The following is a 25,433-nucleotide window of genomic DNA, read 5'->3' as shown; positions in this document are numbered from 1 at the left end:
CCTTGGGTTGCATTATTGAAGTTTTAGAACTGAGGCCGTGTTGCCTAGTGTTTCAGGCGCTCGCGATCGCAATCAAATGACAGTTTTTGTATGGTAAATCTTGGGTAAATCTGTTATTTGATTGCGATCGCGAGCGTCAGAAACTTTAGGCAATACGGCCTCTGGTCCTTGATTTTTTTCTGGTAATCAAATGTAGCCTATGTTACTCAAGGATGATTATAGCATTTTAATGGTAAAAGAATTTTTGAAATCGGTCTTGCAGTTTTTAATACTAACATTATTTATGAGAAACAGCCGACATGGATGCATGGATGAAATTTCTTTTGCATTTTCTTATGAAAATACCGAAAGTACCGAAAGGAAAAGAAGAAAATAAAAAGAGCGGACTGGACGGACTGGAGTTGGAGTAATCGCCCATTCGACGTCGCATCGCTACATGTGCGCACTTCCATACTAACCCATAGATTTGATGTGAGAGACAAAACATAATATATATTAGTTCCTGAGGGCCTATTCCAAAATTCGAAAATCGGAGTTCGTATCGTACCATCTCTTTCACCCTCGTATTAAATAAAGTAAGTGCCAGAGGGACGGAACGCCACGAACTTCGATTTTAGAATTTTGCAATAGCCCCCCCGCTGTGTCGTTTTCGTTCCGTTCCGTTCTCATCTCACCCAGTGTTGCCAACGTAGGTAATTTGTCGCCAATTACGCTACTCGGGATAGGAATCGGTGACGTAAAATTCTAAATGGCGATTGGTCGCCTTTTAGGCTACTTACGGACAAGGTCCTTATAGTAGTTGAATGAAAGACACAACGCAAATTAACATAACCACAAGAAAATAATACCTCCCACGCAAAATGTAGTTTAAGTGGGATCAAAAAGAAAATAGTGGACGAATTAATTAAAATAATTAAATAAAAATAACATGCATATTGCATAATTAACAATAAAACTGACCAAGCGCAGTGTATGGTTCCGTACTAATATTTTGCATATCTTTCTAATCTTACAGACCCTTACAGTTATGAAATTTAACACCTGATCTGGAATAACACATAGTACTCTACTTTTTTAGGCGGTTCAAATTTGGCTACTTTAGGCTACTCAAGCTGTGAAAAATGGCGATATCAGGTTCCGAGTTGTTGGCAGCACTGATTCCACCCACTCTTCAGTTCAGTTTAGTCACTCCGTCACTCAACTGAATCAATTATCAAATTGATATTCATTCATTCATTCACTCACTCATCGCACCGGAGGCGAGCTGTTTCTTGTCTTGAATTTTTCACATTGTTTGAAAAGATTTTTATGACTGTTTTTTATTTGATAATGCTTATAACTAGTTTCATTCCGATAAACCACGGATAGTAGTGTTTGTAAATGTGTACTTAACTTAACCATATGTCATGTTCGTAAACGACATCAATGGCCGAGTTAGATCGTGCGTCAATATTATGTGTCTTCTGTCTGGACTTTAGTTTGCAATGTTTCTATCAAATAATGTAAACATGAACAATTACCACGGGCGTAAGTGGTTCCTGCTGTTGATATTCGCGGTGTATCGCAAGCTGGATCCTGTAGATGGTAAATCAATTTCATCGATGTTGTTTTATACAAGATTCTATATATATAGTAGTAGGTAGTAGTATTAATAGATAGGCCGCAAGGCTGGGGATGTGGTTATGGTCGATCACAAGCCATCCACGTAATGTAGCAGCGATTTAGGCAGGTCTGTCTCAAGTCTAGGCAAGAAACTCGCGCTGATCCCTAATTGCATAGCAACAATAAATCTGCGCCGTGTATGTCGAAAATAACCTCCAGATCGTGCATAAATTAAGTTTTTAGCCCAACTTGTGTCAGTGACTACAATGCCTGTCTAATTAAGCGAAAAATACTATAAAACAAACCAATCATTTAGAATCCAATAAGAATTAAATGGTAACATGTTAGAATCCAATGAGGATTAAGTTTAGATGACTTCAGTGAGGATAGACAATGTAATTTAACAAAAATTCTTTGTGGATTTGTGTGTGAGAGAGAGAGAAACATTTATTTACACATATTCAAAACACATAAAAATACATTAGATGGAAAAAAGAAAAATAACATTGAATAGTATAAAGTGGTGCCGCCTATCGCCATGGTGGCCTAATGGTTTGACCTATCGCCTCTCAAGCAGAGGGTCGTGGTTTCAAACCCCGGCTCGCACCTCTGAGTTTTTCATTTGAAATTTACCACAAGCTATGCGGTGAAGGAAAACATTGTGAGGAAACCTGCACAAACCTGCGAAGCAATTCAATGGTGCGTGTGAAGTTCCCAATCCGCACTGGGCCTGCGTGGGAACTATGGCCCAAGCCCTCTTGTTCTGAGAGGAGGCCTGTGCCCAGCAGTGGGACGTATATAGGCTGGGATGAGTATAAAGTGGACCCCACTCAGCATAGTGTTACGGCAAGCCACAATGCTGTTTTTCAGTGGGACCCATACCCATTTGTGTCTTTATTATTTGCTGTAATATTCATTAAATCTCAAATACCATAATGTCATTATGTAACATTAACAATATCAGTAAGCAAGGTGTTTGTAAATAATAATATTGACTAAACCGCAAGTAGAATAGAATAGAATTGTTTCTGTTTAGCTTAGAAGTGTTTCTGCTTTAGGCAAATATTGTCACCATAATTATTATTATGATTACCATAGACATTGTTATGGTCCGCAGATTTGTAGTTACATAAGAGAATCTTCAATTAAGTTAGTGAGATATGGTTATGACACTAAAATTTTACTTTAGCCTGCACATTTTAAGCCGAGTTTAGACTTGCAAGAAAAATCATGCAAGTTGCATTACATTAAGAGGCTGTAAAGCCAACGAGTTTGTAGTGGTCAATCGAGCACCGTAATGTAATGCAACTTGAACAATTTTTCTTTCAAGTCTAAACTCGGCTTTACAGTTGGTGCCCTAACATAAGTATTCCATTTTCTATGCAACTAGTATGACAAAGTGTATACATGAGTTAGGGAACTGACCATACATATTCCATGATTAGTAGTTCATTATTGTTCTATCACACATCGGGGTGAATTCTCTCCACAGCTACCATATGGCAGGAGCTTGCACAGTAGAGGGTTATAAATACTAAATGCGAAGGATCAACAACATTTACGTTTTTTTTTCTGCCTGTAAAAGGTTGTTGTTGTTGGCCCTAAGGCAAGCGGTCTGCAACCCGTTTAAAAGGTAGCGAGAAAGGAAAGAGGCCAATGCTCTAAGGCATTGAGATTAACCCCTTGTTTCACCATCCATTGCTTAAATTTATCTGACAGATAAAAGTGATGCCGTCTCTGTTTGTTTTGTTCAAATAGACAGAGACGGCAACACATTTATCTGCCAAATAAAATTAAACAACGGTTGCTGAAACAACCCCTAAATCTGGCCCTGACTGCTGGAATTTGTTTTGAATTATCGCTGGAGTCCTCAGTGCGTCAAGCATATGTGTTCACTTGACTTTCACCTGTGCCTTTTATGCCCATAAGGTTCATAGTCACAAAACATGTAATAAAAGGAATGGAAATGCAGCGTGAGCTCAAAATATGACTGCACCTATGGCTGCAGAATGTAAGGAAAATAGCTGATTAGAAAAATGGATTATTGCAGAGACTGTGGTTGAAAAACGTTATTTCGTTAGTAAGGTATATAACCTACTAAAACCTATGAAACAATAATATAATGTGCTCACTGACAGCAGCAGAGGCTAATAAGCTAACCAACAAAAAGTTGCAAAACCCCCGACTTTGTCACTTCAAAGTTCAATATTTCAAAAACGACTGAACCGATTTTGATCAAACATGTCTAAGAACCATCGCTAGAAAACCTGCTTTCAAATAAAAAACCCAATTCAAATCGGTTTACCCGTTTAAGAGCCACAATGCCACAGACAGACAGACAGACACACACAGACAGACATAGCGGTGAAACTTATAACACCCATCTTTTTGCGTTGGGGGTTAAAAACGAATGAAATGCTGACTCCACTTTTTGTTGACTGTACTTGCATTGTCATCCAACTTACATGTTATCTATACCAAATTTCAAGTCAATCTGACCATTGGAAGTGGCTCAAAATGAACTTGAAGATTTGACATAACAAACAGGGCAAGTTAAATAAAAACTTTAAACAGAGGTGGTACGTAGGCCCCTCTTGCACACGGGGCACGTGCCCAGGGCACCGCAATGGATTGGGGCCCAGTAGTCCCTACTCCAACGATAACCGAAAGCTACTCAACTCTCGTCTGAAAATCAGGCTTACTTACCAAATGCAGCATGTTGTGCCCAGGGCCTCTAACAGGTGAAAGACGGCTCTGGTGGTATGGTAAGCAAACTATACAGCAGCATTCTTATTAGGTAGGTACTAATGAGCCCGTTTTCTGGCCAGGTTTAAAATGTTACTGCGACACGACAGGCCCCTCGTGCCAGAATGAGACATGTGAGACAGATGGCTTCTGTTTCGCCTCCACAACCCTCAAAGCTGGCGTAAAGAAATTTGAATACCGGTGAGTTTTCCTTCAAGCAAAATAAAATACAGTCACATGAAACTAAGTTGTGTTTTTTCAAAATTTATTTTGGGTTTAATTGAGTGAATGATTAAGACTATGTATCTGTTTGGGATGTATGATGATACAGAGGTACATATTTCACAATGAATTCTAATCACTTTAATTTAAATAAAACGATTGGCAATAAATATCAACACAAATAATGTTAACTAATCGAGTGTGGCGTCAGGTACAGTGTTAACTTATTTTTATCGGATGGTCCACCTGTGTAGCGAGGTGTCCTTAAGCTGTTTGACCAAGGCCTTTCCTCCCGACTACCCGGTAGTATGCAGGAACCATACAAATTACTGCTGTAGAACCGATCTCTGCAATTCTGATGAGATTTCCAGAGAGTCAATTGCAAACAAACTCCATGCCTCGGCCACGGGTAAGCTCCAACACGGCGAGTGAGTCGTGTGACCTTCTTGGGAAATGCCGATTTTGAGTTTGTTTTGATGTACTATTAGAATCATAATTGCATTGCCATTTTCTATAAGTTTTGTGTTGAGATGCCAATATACTCTAACAAACATCGCTTCAGATTAGAATATGTACCTTTCTACTAAGCGACGCTCGGCGCCGGGCGGCGGCCCGTACCTAGTTTGAATGATGTGCCGTCCTTAACAAACACTATTTTCCGAGTGTGCCATGGTTTTTGCTTTAACCTACTAAACATAATGTCTGGTGCTTCCTCGCGGTGCAGCTGTATCGAGCGTAGATCACTGATACCCATCGAGCACCCGTTCGGTTGCTCCACAACGAAGGCTAAAAATGAATCGGTGGTGATAGAATGTTGTAACGAATTCGACTGGTGCAATCGAAAACTGCGCCCGGAGCTGCAACCGAAGCCTCCAGGTAGGCGCGCCCTGTGACGCTAACCGCACCGCTTGCGCCAGGACGCATACCACCAGACCTAACCGTAGTAACCCGAAGACGCCGATGTCGCGGAGCTTCGGCCTACGGGGACGCGGGCTTGCCACAACCTAGCTTCTTTACGCTGTAACGTCCAAGGTGGTTTGGAGACGTTCCTTTCAAAGTCGCCTTCCTTCGCAAGTAGCCGTTAGAAACCTTGTGTAAAACTCCATGTAACCTTGAACTGTTCCGGCCCTGTGCAGCTGGTGCCAGTAGCGTTTTGGCTAGGCGACCAAGAGTGAGAGAGGTATGTCTTCGAATACAGAGCCTGACGCAGCTAGACGAATTGTAAATAATTTAAGCAATCCTGTGAGCATCGGGTTGTTATGACGCCATGCTACTGGCGCTGGTGCTCTATAGCTTCTCTATAAACGCGGAGGGAAAAGTCTACAATGCGCTAGTTAGAAATTAGAAACAGACGCGTATCCATACCACCAATAAATGACGATAGGTACACATTGGAGTACTGATGTGTCAAAGGAAAATTTACAAAATTGCGGAAAATAAATTTCCTATATTTCTTATGACAATTTCCAGAAACTTCCGAGAACTTTCCCAACTTTTTGTAAACTTTCTGCAACTTGCACATCTGTCTGTACATTGGAAAGATAAGTTGGGCATTATAAGCACCGCGTCCCCGTAGCTTGGTGTGAGAATGCATGGCTAATCGAGTTTTTATTTTTAGTTTTAATTTTGTTTTGTTCTAATTTAACTAAATATTCTTCCTCTAGACTACCGGCATTGATCACCCGTTAGATGTTTCTATTCTAATATTCTTGATTTGAATAGATGTTGGCATCAGGAGTCGATATTCCCTCCGGGGGACAGGCCTATATGGTGTCGGGAGGGCGAGCACGCCGGTATATTTTGCTGTGCTACGGATCTCTGTAACCGCGCCTTCGTGCCAGGTAGGCCCAGTGGGTATCCCAGGGCTCTGTAATGTGTTGTCTGCGTCCATGCGACACCCTGAATGTTATATCATCGGGTAAACACGATCTATAAGGAATCCTAATTCGCTTGATGGAATGTTAAATATTTAATCGATGCATTTGAAGCTAGGCATGGAGGGACCAACGTCGCCGTCAGAATTCGGAACTGCAACTTCATAGGGAACGTTACGAATACGTAAGTCATTATCAGGGATATAACGAACGTGATCATTCGCCGGACCTTCTAAGCATGATGTTTTATTTTTAATACTAATCGCATGTTGCCAGTAACTTTTTTCTAAATTTTTATTTAACAGCTTTTTTTTTATTCACAATAGTTTCTTCGTCTGTGGCTTTAACCGAACTACTGCTCTTTTTCAACACTGCGTCCGTTGTGATGTGTGAAGAAAAGCGAAAAAGAAATAGCAATAGTTCCATTAAAGAATCTAAAGCGAATAATCCACTTTTATTTATAAATTTGTACTTAACTTGGTTTCGGATTTAGATAATTCAGCTTAGAGACAGACATTTGAGACGTTCCAATTGGAATAGCGACAAATAAACAAAGTTGTTATTTTGTCTGCCACAAATAGCCTAATCAGCCTCTAAGTAATCCACCCACGGTTTCTGAATTAGAGTAATAAAACCGTATTTACGTTAATTTGCTGAATTACGTATTCATGGAGATCAAGGGTATTGGATACCTTCATGCATGAACTGTTAGAGCTTGTTTGTCCAGTTTTTTGTGAGTGCTTTGCATTTTGTGTCGACCTTACCAGTAAATCATATACAGACAAATCATAATCGTGTGCTTGTATATGTGGTAATAATAATGTTTTTTTATTCTAGTTCAATGAAGGTAATTATAATTATTTTGTCTTCTTGTCTAGCTCTACATGTTGGTCCAACGAAGAAAGAACATCTAACGGTTGCATGATAGCGTAGAGACAATTGAAAGGCACTCAGAGGCCTATATTGGCCCAACATGTAGAGCTGGCATAATGTTTCCATACTATAGGTACTAGAAATACACAAATAAAGGGCTCTCCAAGTGCCTGCCAAACCACAAATCGTAGCCAATAAGATAAAATTCCAGTCTAATGAAATGGGGTTTTGTGATGAAGATGACATATTAATGCTTTAATTATAATAAAATGGTAATTTAATTGATTGAATACCCGTAGCATACGCGTAAATCATTAACGCGTTTACATACCGCAGACTTCTTCCGCTGTTGCGAACGCAAATGTGCGTACACAGGACAAAGGTTCTAAATTATGACAGCGGCACTTAGCAAAGTAAGTGCGTTAAGTGAGACCACCATGCTTTTTTTGAAGTCGGTTAACTTCGACATATGGCGCAGTTTTTGATAGAAACTACCTACTTGTAACTTTTTGACCGAATATAATTTTAATTTTATAATATAAGTTCACTGTCATTGCTAAAAGTCAAATTGTAGTTTACAAACTTTTGACGTGATACATACAGACAAAACAGCTAATTTTTAACCTTCTTTTAATAAATATGTGTATGAATCAAAAACACTAGTTACGAATTTACAACGTTTTTTTAAATTCCGTCATTTATATTTATATGTAAACAAAAAAACTAATTTGACTGATTGAATGTTCTCTTATGTCGTGTCGTGTCGTATGCCGTGGTGGCCTAGTGGTTTGACCTATCGCCTCTCAAGCAGAGGGTCGTGGGTTCAAACCCCGGCTCGCACCTCTGAGTTTTTCGAAATTCATGTGCGGAATTACATTTGAAATTTACCACGAGCTATGCGGTGAAGGAATACATCGTGAGGAAACCTGCACAAACCTGCGAAGCAATTCAATGGTGCGTGTGAAGTTCCCAATCCGCACTGGGCCCGCGTGGGAACTATGGCCCAAGCCCTCTTGTTCTGAGAGGAGGCCTGTGCCCAGCAGTGGGACGTATATAGGCTGGGATGATGATGATGAATGTTCTCTTAAAGTAACGGAAATCAAAATAACACGCTATATATAAGCTGACCATTTTCGGGACTCTGCAATATCGTTTCATCATAGGGCATGGATACCGGTATTCGGTATTACCGAAAAACCGGGATACCGGTCATTTTTTCCCCTCTTTTAATACCGGTATTAAATATCTACAAAACCGGTTTTTCGGTATTTTGACTTGTGCTTAAAATAGTAATAGTCGACTTTAATTTCAAACAAGAAAGCACTTTTAATAACTTGTCTTCAGACTTATGGCTTTTGAAGTTACTTACTTCTTAATCTACTTTCAAATTTCAAATTTACCGCGCACAAGTTTGCTTTGCTTATTTGTAGTGTAAGCTTTCTCGAAGTTGGACCTACCTAACTGGACCGTTTGTCCCAGGTATACATAGTCGTCAACAACTTCGAGCGCACAACATGGACATTAGTTAGACATGACTTTCGTCTTGCCGATGTTCATTTTTAGGCCAACTCGGTCGGAAACTGCTGAGGTCGGCGAGCATAGCACTGAAGTCTTCCATGGTCTCAGCCATGACTACAATATCGTCGGCGAATCGAAGGCGAGTGAAGTACCCGCCATTAATGTTGATGCCTCGTCCTTTCCAGTCCAGAACCTTAAAAGCATCGTCCAATGAAACGGTGAACAGTTTCGGAGCGATCACATCTCCTTTTCTGACTCCCCGCTGCAGAGGAATAGGCTTCGTGCTCTGGTCATGTAATCGGACGGACATAGTGGCGTTTTTGTACAGACACTAGACACTTCAACACTTCGATATACCGGTAGTCAACTGCACCGCTGGAGAGCCTGCCCAAGTCTCGATCGAATCGAAGGCTTTCTCGTAGTCCACAAATGAAAGGCAAAGGGGAAGTTATACCCTTCGGTCTTCTGTATAACCTGCCGCAACGTACATGTGGTCTACGGTACTATAGGTTTTCGGAAGCCGGCTTGTTCGGGAGGCTGGAAATCGTCAAACCTGCTTGCGAGACGATTTGTGATGACCCTGAAAAACAACTTGTAAACATGGCTCAGAAGTGAGATGGGTCTATAATTCTTCAGCAAGGTGTTATCACCTTTTATGAAGCTGAGCACCACCACTGTCTTCTGTTCCATGCTTTCGGTGTTCCCCCTTGGTGGAGGACGGAACTAAACGGCGTCTTAAAGTCCTTAAGGACTGGTTTACCACCCGCCTTCAAGAGTTCGGCTGTAATTTCATCGTCACCCGGGGCTTTGTTATTCTTAAGCTATTTGAGGGCCATACTAATCTCGTACAGGCTGACGTCTGGGATGTCTTCGTGATAGTGTAGGGTTAATCTAGCCCTCGGGTCTTTAGCTAGATTTTCGACGGGTGTTCGGGTTGTCGTGTCGCTATCCATAAAACCTCTCGTTTTCCCCCAACAGCTCAGGTTTGGGTGAAATGATTCTGCCGTCGTCGGTCTTCAACTTCATTAACCGGCTTTGACTTACAGACAGATCTCTGATAAACACCTTAGAGCCTCTGATACGCTCAATAGCCTCTTCAGTGCTATTTATTAGTATTAAATCGGGCGCTTCAGAGATTTTGAGATCTGCCTATTGAACTGCTGATAGCGACAATTAAGCGTCACCTGAGGACTTTAGCAGCATCTCACGCCTCACCTGCATGAGTCTAAGGCCAGAGCGCGAGAGCTTATTGGTTCTAGTACGGTGGGTTTTGAAGAAGTTAGATCCGATCGTATGGACAGCTTCCACAAACCCGTCGTTGTAATCGTCCACGTCGCTACCTAGGCATTCGAAATGGTTTTGAAGCTTGAGCTGAAAGCTCTCGGGGTTTTGGAGCTGAGCAGGTTCCGGGCGGAGCGTAGATTTCATCAGTAGAGACCTTTCAAGCTTGAACTGGATATTTAATGAGCCTCGTACAAGCGAAAGAAATTATGCGAAAATTTTGTTGGGAACTAATAATCGGTGAAACAATTTTCACCGAAGAATTAGAGAATCTAATTCCATATTATATAAGTATTAGTTAACAATTAACAACTTAAGTTTTTTTATTTTAATACTTGCTCATTAAAAGAGAAGTTTATTCAATCTTGCTTTTCATGTCTATTGGTTATATTTCAACGAAACAACAGACTTATACAGAAAGAAAGAAAAATAAAGGGAAAATATGGAAAATACCGAAAAATTACCGAAATACCGGGATACCGGTTTTCAAAATTTGAATACCGGAATAATACCGGTATTGCCATCAAGCCCAATACCGCATAGCCCTATTTCATCATATGGTGCACCATACTGTCCTCCATTTTTTTGTATTCATAAGTTCCATATTATTGGCATTAATAATTGATGATATTAATCTTAATTTTTTTACTCGCCATCAGAATATATATGCCGTAGTTCTTACATATTGGTGCAAGTAGCTTGCATGCTTGTCATTTTTACAAAGTTTGATGTTTTATATACTATGTGCCAGTTCCTTGCACAAAAATGTGCAGGCTACAGACATGTATTTTCATGGCTTTATATGCAGAGCTAATTTGGAATTTTTGGCATTTGCATGTGGGTGTTTTTAAAACGTTGTCAGTATATTTGATGAATGATTATCGTTATTCTTATGAAAGTTACGAAACTGGGCAGATTCATCATTTGTAAAAATATGCCCGCTAATGTTAAGTTGTATGATTACTAAAGTAAGTTTCATTTCATTTGATATTTTTACACTTTAGAGTAAAGTTAAAATCTAATTTGCTAATTATTTTACCAAGTTTTCAAACTACATTGAAAGCGTTGAGATTTTTTTTTTTTTTTGTGTTTAGATTTGTTGGTATAAAATTTAGCCTATAAAATATAATAAGTAGATTAAAATTACATCAAATTTCAAGTCAGTTTGACCACTGGAAGTGGGTCAAAATGAACTTGCAAGATTTGACTCAAACAACAACAACAACAAACAGGGAAAGTTAAATAAAAGCATGTAAAAATAAGGTATTAGACAACTCCTGGCATGGCAACATGTCTTATATATTATTATGAATATATAGATATACAGACAGTGGTTAGCGAAGAGACAACTTAAATCGGTTGAAAATTGGATTTAGAATGTTTATGATGATGATTGTGGTATTTCGATTATAATGTTTTTTTTTAAAATCTACATACCTGTCTCTTTCTCAAACGCTTTTCTCTATGCAGCAAGTATGACGCTACTTGCGTGTGACGTCACATGCAAGTATGTCTTTTTCTGTCTAATCTTGACTATCAAACCTTTATTACTTTTTTTATTTGTAAAGGTAGCTTAAAAATGTTTCTCTATTCGATAACAGGTATTGTGAAGTTTAAATTTATAAAACATATAAAAATTTGACAAATACCGTATTGCCGTCTATTCCGTAAAAAATATTCTGTTAATAAAGTCTTTATTAACGTTTAGGTAGTTATCTTAGACCTTAAATATTTATTCGGCTAACGTGCCATGCGGTCTTGTTACTAATTGCAATCATATTCAGGATCAAAACTGGCTCTGTTTAGCGCACAAAAGTTCACATCTGACAACCTGTTTTCGATCTAGTGCATTCATGATTAAACCTTGGACTTGGATTTGAATCGATCGATATCTCCAACCTAAATAATACATTACTACGTACATACAGTAAAAAAAGGAAATGCATTGAGCGCAAAGCTATATACTTAGTAAGTCTTCTGTAAAAATGTTAAAAAATGAAGTAAAAGCAAGAAGTCTTTAGCCCTTAGGGCGTCTCGATCCCGAAAAAAGTCTCCGTATCATGTAGTAGTAAGTAATAACGTGTCCGTAGTCCGTATAAACCAGTTCACATTTCATTTTATAAAATAAATATTTAGGTCTTAATTAGTTCTGCTATAAATATAATAGATACGAGAAATAGTTTACCTTTACAGATCTGTTCACTCACGAAGGCGTGCCCCCACATTTTATAATTGTAGTTTTAAACGTATCCGTACGATAAGTCTATGTGTATGTAGCTCGAACGTGTTCTCAGTCGCAAGCATACCGTCAGTCACGCACACTGAGACTAAGACAACGTGTAAGTACGAGGTTGACTCGTGCACATTGATAATTAGCTGTGGAGGGGCGCGCCTTCGTGAGTGAACATTTCTGTACTCAAGTCTTTACTTTTCTTACACTAAATTGTAACAGATGCCCCTTTTCATAAAACTAGTTAAAATTTTACAATCGAGACCAGTGGTCTTATTGTCAACACACTTGGAATCACAATCGCTTGCACCACTTCTTTCTGTCACACGGTATAAGGCGAGGGTAGAAAAAGTCAGCGCGGTAGACAATACGGCATTAGGGCTCTAAACTATTAGGTACCCAAAAATACCGGTAGCAGGTATTTTGTTCTAGTTTCAATTACTGGTACAAAAAATACTGGTTCTGAAGCGGCATGCACCGGTATTTTTGGCACCGCTTTCAAGGTGTTAGCCAGCTTAATCTTCCCAACGCCAATACCCCGAATAACACTTTGTATTTCTAAAAGAATCCACGCCGACCGCGGCGGCGTGGCAAGTAGTACCATGGATCATTGGCCTGATGGTACTCGGCGTGTGTGGCGCCATAAGCTTCTGGTGGGCTAAGAGGTCTCGGAAACTGACCAAGCGAGGCTCCGGCCACCTGTTCGTTGTGGACGACTCGCTGTGTGAGACGCGACACCCTATCCTGGGCACGGCGACTATCAGAGACATGATCGAACTGACTACGTCTGGGTCTGGATCTGGTGAGTGAACTCCATAATTAAACATTACTTAGATCAGGGGTGCACAGAGCGCGGCCCGCTGTAGATTTACATGCGGCCCGCCAGTGACCTAATAGAAATATCGAAAACCTAGCAAAATCATGATAATTTGGGTTTTTTTTTTGTTGCTGCCCAATTTTACAATTTATATCAATCTAACGTTAAATAAAAAAAAAAATTATGTGTTATTGGCATGCATCTACGAATCCGGGACGCGTGCTATGCCTACCGTTACACTAACCCGAGCTTTAATTTTCAAGACGAAATTTCCCAATGTGTTCTCGAGACAGTACCTAACTGTTAATGATTCTTTTGTCGCTCAGCGCCATCTATGTGATCTCTTACCATCAGGAGACCCACTTGCTCGTTTGCCATCCAGTCGTATAAAAAAAAAAAAAAAAAAAATCTATGTGAAATATTTGGGAGATACGTTACACTAAAATGCATCCTAACCTAACTCCCCTCATCGCCATTAAACGATCTTAGATGGTGGCAGAAGTCGGTGTGCAACCAGATCTGTTTCCCAGGCCTCCCGCTCCTGGTGCAACGGTCAATAGCCCGCCAGATCCAGCTCGCCGATATAATCGGCAAGGGCCGTTTCGGCGAGGTATGGCGCGGGCGGTGGCGCGGCGAGAACGTGGCCGTAAAGATATTCTCCTCGCGCGAGGAGTGCTCCTGGTTCCGCGAAGCGGAGATATACCAGACTGTGATGCTGCGCCACGAGAATATACTAGGGTTCATCGCTGCTGATAATAAGGGTGAGTTCGTTCTAAATAGTCTGACGCTCAAGGGTGAGTGAGTTTAATCTAAGTAGTCTGATGTTCAAGGGTGAGTTCATTCCAAATAGTCTTATGCTCAAAGGTGAGTTCATTCTAACCTCGTAAGGCCCAACGTCCTAAATTTAGGACATTCGTCAAAGCTAATTTCAAACTTCGCTCATTGATATTAAGTTTCAAATTATAATTATTAAAATTTGACGCGGGCCTTACGAGGCTAAATAGTCTGACGCTCTAAGGTGAGTTAATTCTAAATAGTCTGACGTTCAATGGTGAGTTCATTCTAATTAATGAACATATAATATAAAACAATAAATTAAATTATTATTATTATTATACGAATGGCTTAATAATTTCGTGTATATTTATCTCAGACAACGGCACATGGACGCAGCTGTGGCTGATCACGGATTACCACGAGAACGGGTCGCTGTTCGACTTTCTGACCGCCCGCACGATCGACTCTAACACTCTCGTCAAGATGGCGCTCTCCGTGGCTACGGGGCTGTCACATCTGCACATGGACATCGTCGGGACCAAAGGTAAGCTTAAGTGCCTATTTAGGTACAGCCACCAGCACCAATATCTAACACAACAAAGTGTGCCTTAATATCTGATACGAATCTATTTCTAGGGCCGGTAGGATGAGTCAGATATTTTTGCATGCTCCGCTGTGGCAGATATTAATGCAGGTGAGTGTACAGTGGAGGCAGGAAAACCTTCGTCAGTTATTATATTGATTCCTCTACAAAGTCATAGACTCTTAGTACGTTTTGAAACCGAAGTACTAAGTAGACAAGTGCATATCAAATCATACTTACTTGACATGATAACAAGGGTCAAAATAGTATACACCTCTAACACATATCTAGTTTCATATCAATACAAAACCTTTTTAATAAACAACTTCGTAAAAGTTTCAATAAAATAATATTCTATTTAAATGACAGTGCCAAGGTGTAGAGGTAGGGTTGCTATGGTCACCTGATTATGTTTAGCAGCTTGACAGGTTGACGCAGTATGTCCTGCGCTCATACTGAGCAAAGGAAAATAGATCTTAGGGTGACGTACCCTTTTTTTACTCCGACTGTAAGTGGCAGGGGCGTGACGTGAAAATTGTCGGTAGGCAACTTGGAAACAAGAAAAAAATAAAGCAGCGAGTGAAAGGGCGACATGAGAAGATGTTGGCGAGTGGTTAAAACTTAGGGAGATCCTCGGAACGAATTGAGTTATTATGGACCCACGCTACTGGCACGCGGTGTTTTTGGGGTTCCGTACCTTATAGTCATAATATATTTCTGCATACATTTGAGTGCCTGGTTTTTGTTCCGCTCAGTATAGTTAGGTATAATAAATAAATAAATAAATATCACGGGACAATTCACACCAATTGACCTAGTCCCAAAGTAAGCTTAGCAAAGCTTGTGTTATAGGTACTAAGCAACGGATAAATATAATTATATAGATAGATACATACTTAAATACATATTAAACACCCAAGACCCGAGAGCAAACATTCGTATTTTTGATACAAATATCTGCCCCGACACGGGAATCGAACCCGGGACCTCAAGCTTCGTAGTCAGGTTCTTTAACCACTAGGCCATCTGGTCGTCCGAAGGTATATTAAATACTTTGTCACCTTCAAACAGCAGATGAGGGTATATTATTTATAATACCGTATCGCCGACTAAATGACCATTTTGGCTATTCAGAAATATTCCATAGATCGGACGTAGAGATTGTTTTTTTTTTTAAAATATGTCTTGACATTAGCATTGTTAGTCTTAAGCCAAATATAAATGTATTCAACACGAATCATTTAAATAGATCCCTGTATTCGTCTGGGCGAGCACGTTTTATACGTATATTGTGTTCTGTCCCTTTCATACATGGATAGAAAGAAAAGGACGCATGTAGCATCAAGCCATATTGAATACTTGGCATTATGATGATGCTATTGATATTCATTTTAGTTTCAAAAAACCTCATAAATGTAGGTTGCGAAAAAAAGGAATGAATAAACTGTTCCAGGCTTTATTTAAGAGGTTTAAGTATTTAATGGTTACTATTCCCCTTTTTCTTATAAAATCAATGTGCTCGTATGTTTCATGGGGTGTACTGCCTTTTCGGCGAAATATGTTTCGCCTAATTTCACTTAGCAACCAACCTTTCGCCAAAGTTTCATTTGGCAAACTAATATTTGGCATAACTTTACTTCACATTTTTTTTATTTCGCAACATTTTTACATTGCAAAATTTTACTTCATCACACATTTATGTGGCAAATAATTATGTAGCAAATGATTGGCTTAGGCAAATAACAAATTGTCAAATAACATTTGGGCAATTTTTTACATTGCAAAGTCATGCTTCAATTTGATTTGTGCGAGCGAGCGAAGCGAGCGAGCAAGACGGTTCGGAATAGAAGCGACTTGGATAGTTTAGGTTCAGAAGGCTAAGGCGGGAGCGAAGCGGAGCGTAGTTCCCGCCTTAGCCTTCGATGTTAGGTTTTTTTTTATAGCAGCCAGGATAAATGACACTAGAAAAGTAGGTTGGATGCCATTCAATAAGTTGCTAAATGAAGGTATGCCAATCAATACATTTCACGAAAACATAAATGACATCTTAAAAAAATTCCAGGTAATAATTTGGATAATAATAATTTATCGAATCATTAGTTGGGAAATGATATCAGTGCGAAACGTTGAGTTGGGAAATAATATTTCGCCTAAATAAAAATATGGGATAAATAGTTTGGGAGTTAATAATTTGCTTAATAATTTTCGCCGATACATTAGTAAACCGTTTCATGGGCTCGAACTTTTTGTGCGGATGATTTCGAATAGTCTTTTCAAATACAACTTAAAATTCAAATATTTTTATTTACAATAGCAAAATTTGTAAACAATAACCACTTATCAACCTCTGTAATTAAACTATATCGCCACTTCAAATGAGCAGCAGTACATAACGTCTTTGACAAACATTGTCATTCAGATTTAGATATTAACAATAAATTGCCGTTGTGATTGTTTAGCTGCTGTATTTTTACAATTATGTGTATGATTGCCAAAATTAAATCTTTAAGCCGAGTTTAGACTTGCAAGAAAAATCGTGCAAGTTGCATTACATTGCGGCGCTCGATGAAACAAAACACCGAAGATCGGCAATATTAAAAAGACATTTGGAGACAGTAAAACATGCCCTGAATTGTAATAGCGTTTACTTTTATTTATTATGATTATTTGTAACGCTATAAACAAATTTCACAACATCAATGTATTTTATGATCATAATACTTACATAAAAAAAAAAACATTATCCTCACTCAAAGTTCGAGCCCTGGTTATAACCATCAAATATTTTATAGCCTAAATTGAATTAAGTTATTTGAAATGTTACATATCTGTATTTATAAAAATTTATAACCCAAGGGCGTCGCCAGGGGGGAGCAGGGAGGGGCAGCTGCACATTCCCGTACGTCGAAACCGAAACTCGAATGAATTCGTCAATTCCAATAAATACCTACAATTCATACTTTTCTCATCCTCCGTATCAACTTGCGTATCTGGCTAGCGACGCCCTTGTAATAACCGGTAGTTGTAACATTAAACAATATGAAGAAGAAATCGAATAAGAATCTGTTTATTTTAGTCCGAAAAACCAGATTTATATAGAACTAGCTGTTGCCCGCGTAGAATTCGTTTATCGCTATCCCGCGGGAACTGTGCAATTTTCAGGGATAAGGGTTCGATCCACGATCGGGGCAAATATTTGTAATGTTTGTAATAATACGAATGTTTGTTCGCGGTGTCAAGCGTTCCATGATATTTATTATTCATTTATTTGTTTAAGGATTATCTTCCACGCTTTGTCGAAAACGTTCGCAGGCGATAAAATAACTGTGATATGATAATGGGTAAAATTCGTGACGTTTGAGTTCTTATCATTAAAATTACTTATAGAATTATTGATTCGACATCTTGCGTTATGTTATGACGTAAGAATAAACTCCGATAGGTATTGTATTTATATAAAAGTTATAGTTCTGACTGACTGACTGACTCATCAACGCTGAGTCCAAATGCGTAGCTTTAAGTGAGGTTAGCTTAGAGTTCTTTGTACACAAAAACATGCCAGAGGTCAATAAACTGACGTTTTTCCAGAGATAAGACCAAGCTAGATCGATTTGTCCTCCCCAAAAACCCCTACATACCAAATTTCATCGGAATCATTGGAGCCGTTTCCGAGATCCATTTATAATATACAAGAATTGCTCGTTTAAAGGTATTAGATTAATGATGACAAGAAAAATAGAAGGTAGTTGCACGAGATAGGGAAGTCTCTATACTCTATTTAATTTAAGGTTTGAATTAACGGCCAAATTGTAATACACGTTTATCGGTAGGTACCTATATAAAATAAATGGAGTACATATAGGGGTTGATTGTCCCGTGATGTTTATTTATTTATCCGTAGTATGTTTATTCGTTGCCTAGAACCCATAGTTCAAACTTTCCTTAATTTGGGACTAGGTCAATTACTGTCAATGGTTCCATGATATTTTTTTTTATTCAGCTTGTATTGTGTCCCACTGCAGGGCTAAAACCCCCCCCCCCTTTTCCTTCCACTCGTCCCATAATATATTATTTATTGATTGTCCTTCACCAGGAAAGCCGGCCATTGCCCACCGCGATCTCAAGACTAAGAACATCCTCGTCAAAACTAACCTGACTTGCGTGATCGGCGACCTCGGGCTAGCCGTGCGACATAACGTCGGCAGCGACTCCGTGGACGTGCCGTCGACCAACCGGGTCGGGACCAAACGCTACATGGCACCGGAGGTCAGAACACAAACTCCATTTACAAAGTCGAAATATCTTTTCACTTCTCATGCTCGTAAAGTTCGTGTTTATATAAAATGACTTTTTATGCTCTAGTGCATAAAGTAAAATCTTAGTCTAAGACCAAGATAATTCAAATTACACAAAAAAATAAAAGGTTCTATCAGCCAAATAAGTGGTCTATCAATTTTCAAACAAGTTCCTATCAACCGAATATGTCGCTAAAGTCGAACTTTCAAGTTGGCAGACACATCTATTGGCATTGATGGTACACAAAAAGACAAGAACAGAAAGATAAAATACACAAAAATTGCAAAACAAAATTTAATTAGGGATTTTTGAACGTCGTCTTCGTCGCTACCCTAAAACGACGAAACACCACACCCTCCGGCCAGAAGTCGGAGCGCAGGAACATCTGCTGGTGCTTAGCAGGCACTTGGAGTCTACATGAGCTGAAATTATTAGTACTTTGAGACTCGAGCTGGAGGGACAATGACGATGAGATAATATGAGTTTAGATGTACTAATATCGCTTAGTAGGACATCCACCAACGAAATTAACGGATGACCAGAGATCTTATTCTCTAAAGCGCAGGCACTTGCCATCGCTTTCACCATCCTACACCGTTAGAAAGAAATAATTAATGCGATAGCAAGCTACACAATACTGCCTCTGTTACAGTCAGCAACAAAGATATGAATACAGCCAAAGTGCAAAAAATATGTATACACAATCTTAATGTTGTGTTCAGGCAATAAAGTCCTGTATACATATTTTTGGTACTTCAAACGTATGTATATTTTTGTTGCTGACTGTACCTCCTGGGGTTCGAAGTGATAATACTAGTACATATTGTTAGCAATAGAATTTATATCTATTGAAAAAGGAATAAAGTGTAATTATCTAGTGTAAAAACAACTTTATCTATGACACATTAAGATTTAAATTTCGATATCAATTTTTGTTGTATGTTGGGCCTTAGGAGGTAGCCGCGGGTTCACGGTGGATGCAGGTTTAGCAATAAGAAAAACCTACAGCTAAAAAAGTTTTCAACGATCACTCGAGCTGTATCAAAACAAAACAAACCGGCTCCCCATTTCTCCGTTTAGCATTGACACGGATTGTCCCCCGCATCGTAAACTTAGGTTCAGCGTTATCACGTAATGAGATGGCTGATAAGATAAGGCCTGTGTACTGTACACTAATGGCATGTGTTCCGTATCTAGGCTGATACGCTATCAGCAATAACCTGCGTATGCTTGCATACCTTTTTCGGGGTGAATGTCAAATTTCTAGCCGACTATGGCAAAGGAGGAGATTCATCATCATCATCATCCCAGCCTATACACGTCCCACTGCTGGGCGCAGGCCTCCTCTCAGAATGAAAGGGATTGGGCCGTAGTTCCCACGCGGGCCCAGTGCGGATATGGAACTTCACACGCACCATTGAATGCTTCGCAGGTTTGTGCAGGTTTCCTCACGATGTTTTCCTTCACCGTAAAGCTCGTGGTAAATTTCAAATGTAATTTCGCACATGAATTTCGAAAAACTCAGAGGTGCGTGCGAGCCGGGGTTTGAACCCACGATCCTCTACTTGAGAGGCCATAGGTCGAACAACTCGGCCACCACGGCGGGAGGAGATTGCCTATACGATATTTGATGACTCCTGAATTTGTAATTTCGTATATGGTCAATACTTAAAAAAAAACTGGTACCTCATAACCAACAAAAAGTTGGAGAAGCCCCGACTTTGTCACTTCAAAGTTCAATATCTCAAAAACGGCTGAACCGATTTTGACGAAACAAGTTTAAGAACCATCGCTAGAAAACTTGCTTTCAAATAAAAAACGCTTTCAAATCGGTGCCACAGACAGACACACACACACAGCGGTCAAACTTATAACACCCTTCTATTTGCGTCGGGGGTTGAAAATAGATAAGTTTTCCGACTTTATGAACATTACAGTACGATTACTTGGAGTTAACACTTGACAGACAGATGGGCGTGCCTTCAGTCAATTTTCAACTTTGACGTCATACATATAAAATAGTTTTCACATAATCTGTAAACGTGGGTAGCGGTATACTAAAAATGGCTTTATTTGTATGACGTCAAAGTTGAAAATTGACTGAAGGCACGCCCATCTGACAAGTGTTAACTCGAATTAATCGTACTGTAGGTGAAGGTTCAATTTTGTTGACATATTGATTTTAGATACGAGATTTTTTCAAAGTAGTGACGATATTTTATTATGAAAATATAGATAATACAGACAATTTTCAGCGAAGAGAAATCTTGTTTTGGTTGAAAATTGGATTTATAGTGACTTTTTTGTAAAATCTGTATATCTTCTTCGTCTTTCTTAAGGTTCCCATCAGTGAACTAAAAACAATTAATTTGCTCACCCGCGACCTTATGATAGTTATGTCTATGCAACAAATGTGTGTTCACGCAGCTCCTCCACCTCCACACTGTAAAGTTCATCCTCAGAGCATGAGATAAACTGACGTTGAGTTCGAAACACGTCAGCGTTGTGGGGGTGGTGGTGATAGTTTGGTTTGTGTGATTGTGTGTTCTTACAGTGTTTAGGTGGAGGAACTAACACACATTTGATGCATAGTCGTACAGTCAAGTTCATAAACTTGTAAGCAAATTTTTTTTTCAAAAATATCAGAACTCGACTATTGTTAACGGCGTAGAAGCGTGTTCAGATATTTTGATCAAATTTTTACTCACAAGTTTATGAACTCGGCTGTAGCTATCATAAGGTCACAGTCAACGTCAAAGTAGGTAAATAGGTAAATAGTCAATAACTGGCCACCTTATACTTAAAATTAATTATATTTATAGGTGACCAGTGATCATTTTAGTGTAAGGTGGCCAGTTATTGAAGGGTGGCTAGTCAATGACACCTTATACTAAAAAATAACTCTTTTTATAGGTGACTAGAAATAATATAGGTGACTAGAGTTAATTTTTAGTGTAAGGCGTCCAGTTATTGTCGATTTACCCTAATTGATTATAGTACACTTAGGGGCTGTTTCACCATCCATTGATTAGCGTTAACCGACGGTTAAATGTGATGCCGTCTCCGTCTATTCGAACGAAACAAATAGAGACGGCATCACACCTAACCACCAGTTAACACTAATCAATGGGTGGTGAAACCCCTTATTATTATTCATAATCAGGTGCTGGATGAGACCATGGACACCCGCCAGTTCGACCCGTACAAGCGCTCCGACGTGTATTCCTTCGGTCTGGTCGTGTGGGAGATGGCGCGCCGCTGCGGTGCGATGCCGGACGAATACCAGCCGCCGTACTACGACTGCGTGCCGCCGGACCCGGCGCTGGAGGACATGCGACGCGTCGTCTGCGTGGAGCGACGCCGGCCGAGCGTGCCCAACCGGTGGCACTCAGACCCGGTAAGTACAAGCTGCGGCGCGGTACCGGTCTCCTGGGTCACATATTAAAAGTATGATTTTATGCTGTACAAATCACTAAAAGTTCGGAGTTGTGACAGTTTTAAGTGGGTCAATCAACTTTTTAGTATAGCTGGTTGACATGGTAACGTCTCCATTTTGTTTAGTTAGCCATACCAAAATGGCGGCACTCGTATCTGCAATACAATGTAACCTGTTCCGATCCTGTGTCAATCAAATTTTTAGTGTAGCTGTTACCATGGTGACGTCTCCTAGCTCACTTATTACAAGTATGATTTTATGCAGTACAAATCCACTAAAAGTTAAAGGAGTTGTGACAGTTTTAAGACAATGAGGGCTATCGTTTTTTGTCTCACTAGATGGCGCACTGTTGCGTGAGGTTTTTAAGTATGGCTTTCAAAGTCTGTTATTACGGGCGTGAAAACAAAGTTTAGATTAAAATCATATTTAATACACCTTAAAACCGTACCATAAAAATATCGAGCATGCCACAGTGTTGCATAGTCCCCGTTTTGTTCGGAAAAAAGGGAGGACAAAGGTTTCCGAAAGACAAAACTGACTCAAAACACAGACATTCATTGCCCCGGAACGCATATTTGCCATAATTAATATCAGATATTGCAAAATAATCACAAAAATATTCTAATTCTAAATAAACCCGCGTAGCTCACCCAAAAACTATGAGATTTGACATTTCGGAGACCTCACGCTACACTAGCGCCTCTAGCGACGAATTCATACGCGATAGCCCTCATTCCTTCGTGGCTCCAGCATGCTAGTAGTTTACATTACATTTTTCTAAGCAAATGTATCACTGATGTCTCCTTAGTCACGGGACAGAATAACAACAGTAAAAAGCTGATTGACCCAAGTAAACTAAAGCCTAGTAGTGCGACAGAGACAGACAATCTGCACTAGGACCGCGGGGGAAATACGGTCTCATTCTGTTCTCTTCTAACTGTTAAATCTGCTTCCTACATATTTAACGTTTTAAACTTTCGTGATTTTCACTCATAGTCAATAAAATACCACAAACGGTACTTATCACGCTAAAATACACGAGTAATATTTGCTTCGACGTTTCGACCACATTACAGTGGCCGTGGTCACGAGTAGACTGAAGTGTGGGGTGTCAAGTCCGCCTAGCAGCGCGAGTCCTTCGAACTACCCGCACTTGATCACAAAGAGTACCGGCACTCGTATCACGAACTACCCGCACTTGGTCTTTTTTGTTTGTGTGTGTGTTTGAAACTTCGAGGTAAATATTACTCGTGTGTTTTAGCGTGATAAGTCCCGTTAGTGGTGTCTTACATATTTATTGATCATGTAGAAATTGGTGTTGTAATTTCAGAATTTTTGATTATTTGGGGCACATTTTTTATTTCTTTAATTTCGTCAAACACTTTCTTGAAAAAAGTCTTTAGAAAAAAAAATTAACCAAGTGCGAGTCGGACCGAAGGTTCTTTACTTTGTAGGCATCTTTGAATATCCAGCCAAAGATGGTAGTATCGCAGCAACTAAACACACGCTTTTACTTTACAGATTCTCTCCTCCATCTCCAAGGTGATGAAGGAATGCTGGTACCAGAACCCGGCGGCGCGTCTCACCGCTCTCCGTATCAAGAAAACTCTCGCCAACATCGGCTCCGGCGATTACATCAAGATGTGAACGGGACGCCGTGCTGGTCGTATAGTCAGGGATGTCACACTTTACTACATAACTTACGCGATGGTTCTCTATGGGTGCTAGTACACCATTCGATCTATATTCGATCGATCGATTAACGATTGGTGCAGTACTGTCAATCGACATCGACCAATTTTATTGGTGTGGTAACACCCTACAGTGTGCCCGAATTTTATATAGTAGGGTTGCAACAGTTTCAAATAACTAGGATTCGAATTTGGAAAAAGCAGGAAAGTTTGATTTAAAAACAAACGCAATACGCGCTAGCCGTTGATACAGTCTTTACCCGTGACGTAGGCTGTTTAGTCAACTTAGTTCTAAATTCGAAGTTTGTATCATACCGACTCTTACGCACTCCTATTTCAACACCGTAAGCGTGAGCGGGACGGCACAATACGAAGTTCGAATTCTGACTTTGGCGTACCCTGCCTGATTTCATTTTGCTATACGTATACCACTTTAGCTGAAGCGACTTCTACTGTATGAAATGGAGAATAGAAGAAGGGCCTTGTGCTTTATTCATTTACAACGCAAAGAAATTTGGTTCTAAATATTTTTCAGCACAATTACATTATGGCAAAAGTCTACTTTTGACGATAATAAATAATAATAATATTGCACCGAATTCAAAATAGTCAATTAATGTGGACTGAATTGATTTGTACATTGGTACTGAGCGCCTACTTTCTTCTATTCCCTGGCATTAGAAGAGAAATCATTTAGTTAAGTACTGATATGCTCCATAGAGGCAGAACACATGTTTTTATCCAGCAAACGATCTACAATCGCGTTAAGTCAATGAATGTATACATCTCTTGAGTATTGTTAGTTGGATGTGATTGGCACCAAACGTGGGACTACCTGCACGACCGGCTGTATCATGAGTTTACATTGAAAAGGCGCGCGCAAGAATAATTCGTATTTCTATTTCATGTACAGCGCCGGCCCAGCGGGACTACTACGAAAATTGAAGTTCGTGTCGTGCAGTCCCTCTGACGCTTATACTATTTAATACGAGGGTGAAAGGGACTATACAATACGAACTTCGAATTTCGGAGTAGGCCCTCTGAGGTAGAGCAAGAGCGATCGCTCTAATCGCCAGGTGGCAAGGGGCGTCATTTTCCAGTTTCCAATGCAAAGTAAAATTATGATGACGCCTTTTGAGAGGCGCGGAAGCGGTGTAGACGTCTCGCTCTACCTTGATTAAGGGCAAAAACCGGCCCTGTATGTAAGTATATAGCGACTATTTTTGCACGATCAATAAATAACCGAATAGGGAATATTACTGCAATTTTATCCCGTCAGAGTGCAGCACTAGCACATACCAATGTTTGTGGTTTATGTTTTTTGAGTATCTTAAATTTCCGCAGGATGCCGTAATATCATATTATTTCAATTAAATTTTTGGAAATATAGCTCTATCGCTACTATCGATGTAAACACCATTTATTTTTAACCGACTTCAAAAAAGGACAGGAGGTTCTATGTTCTTTACGGTTTGCTAGTGTTTTTGC

The 25,433-nt window shown here is 39.7% G+C and overlaps 1 protein-coding gene across 3 annotated transcripts; it reads left to right on the top strand.

Annotated features, from left to right (window-relative positions):
• The first annotated feature begins 1,234 nt into the window (after nt 1-1,234).
• Nucleotides 1,235-25,390, top strand: babo (TGF-beta receptor type-1 babo). Of its 3 annotated transcripts, none has more exons than XM_074099817.1 (9): nt 1,235-1,584; nt 4,431-4,548; nt 6,292-6,410; nt 12,911-13,147; nt 13,693-13,923; nt 14,316-14,483; nt 18,616-18,788; nt 21,982-22,215; nt 23,776-25,390. In XM_074099817.1, exons 1-9 carry the CDS (start codon nt 1,485-1,487, stop codon nt 23,899-23,901), a joined length of 1,506 nt encoding a protein of 501 aa, XP_073955918.1. In that variant the 5' UTR covers nt 1,235-1,484; the 3' UTR covers nt 23,902-25,390. The 3 variants fall into 3 exon arrangements, with proteins under 3 accessions (XP_073955918.1, XP_073955911.1, XP_073955903.1); XM_074099810.1 differs by lacking the exon at nt 6,292-6,410 and adding an exon at nt 5,294-5,445; XM_074099802.1 differs by lacking the exon at nt 6,292-6,410 and adding an exon at nt 4,824-4,978.
• Nucleotides 25,391-25,433: the final 43 nt, after the last annotated feature.

The sequence above is a fragment of the Choristoneura fumiferana genome, chromosome Z (genome assembly GCF_025370935.1).
Source record: "Choristoneura fumiferana chromosome Z, NRCan_CFum_1, whole genome shotgun sequence".
Taxonomy (NCBI): domain Eukaryota; kingdom Metazoa; phylum Arthropoda; class Insecta; order Lepidoptera; family Tortricidae; genus Choristoneura; species Choristoneura fumiferana.
This window is presented reverse-complemented; position numbering and strand designations above follow the sequence as displayed.

Coding starts and splice junctions, on each gene's coding strand:
- babo (XM_074099802.1), top strand. CDS start 1,485: ATGTTTCTATCAAATAATGTAAACATGAACAATTACCACGGGCGTAAG. Junction 18,789..21,981: donor AACGCTACATGGCACCGGAG/GTCAGAACACAA, acceptor ATTCATAATCAG/GTGCTGGATGAGACCATGGA. Junction 22,216..23,775: donor ACCGGTGGCACTCAGACCCG/GTAAGTACAAGC, acceptor TTTACTTTACAG/ATTCTCTCCTCCATCTCCAA.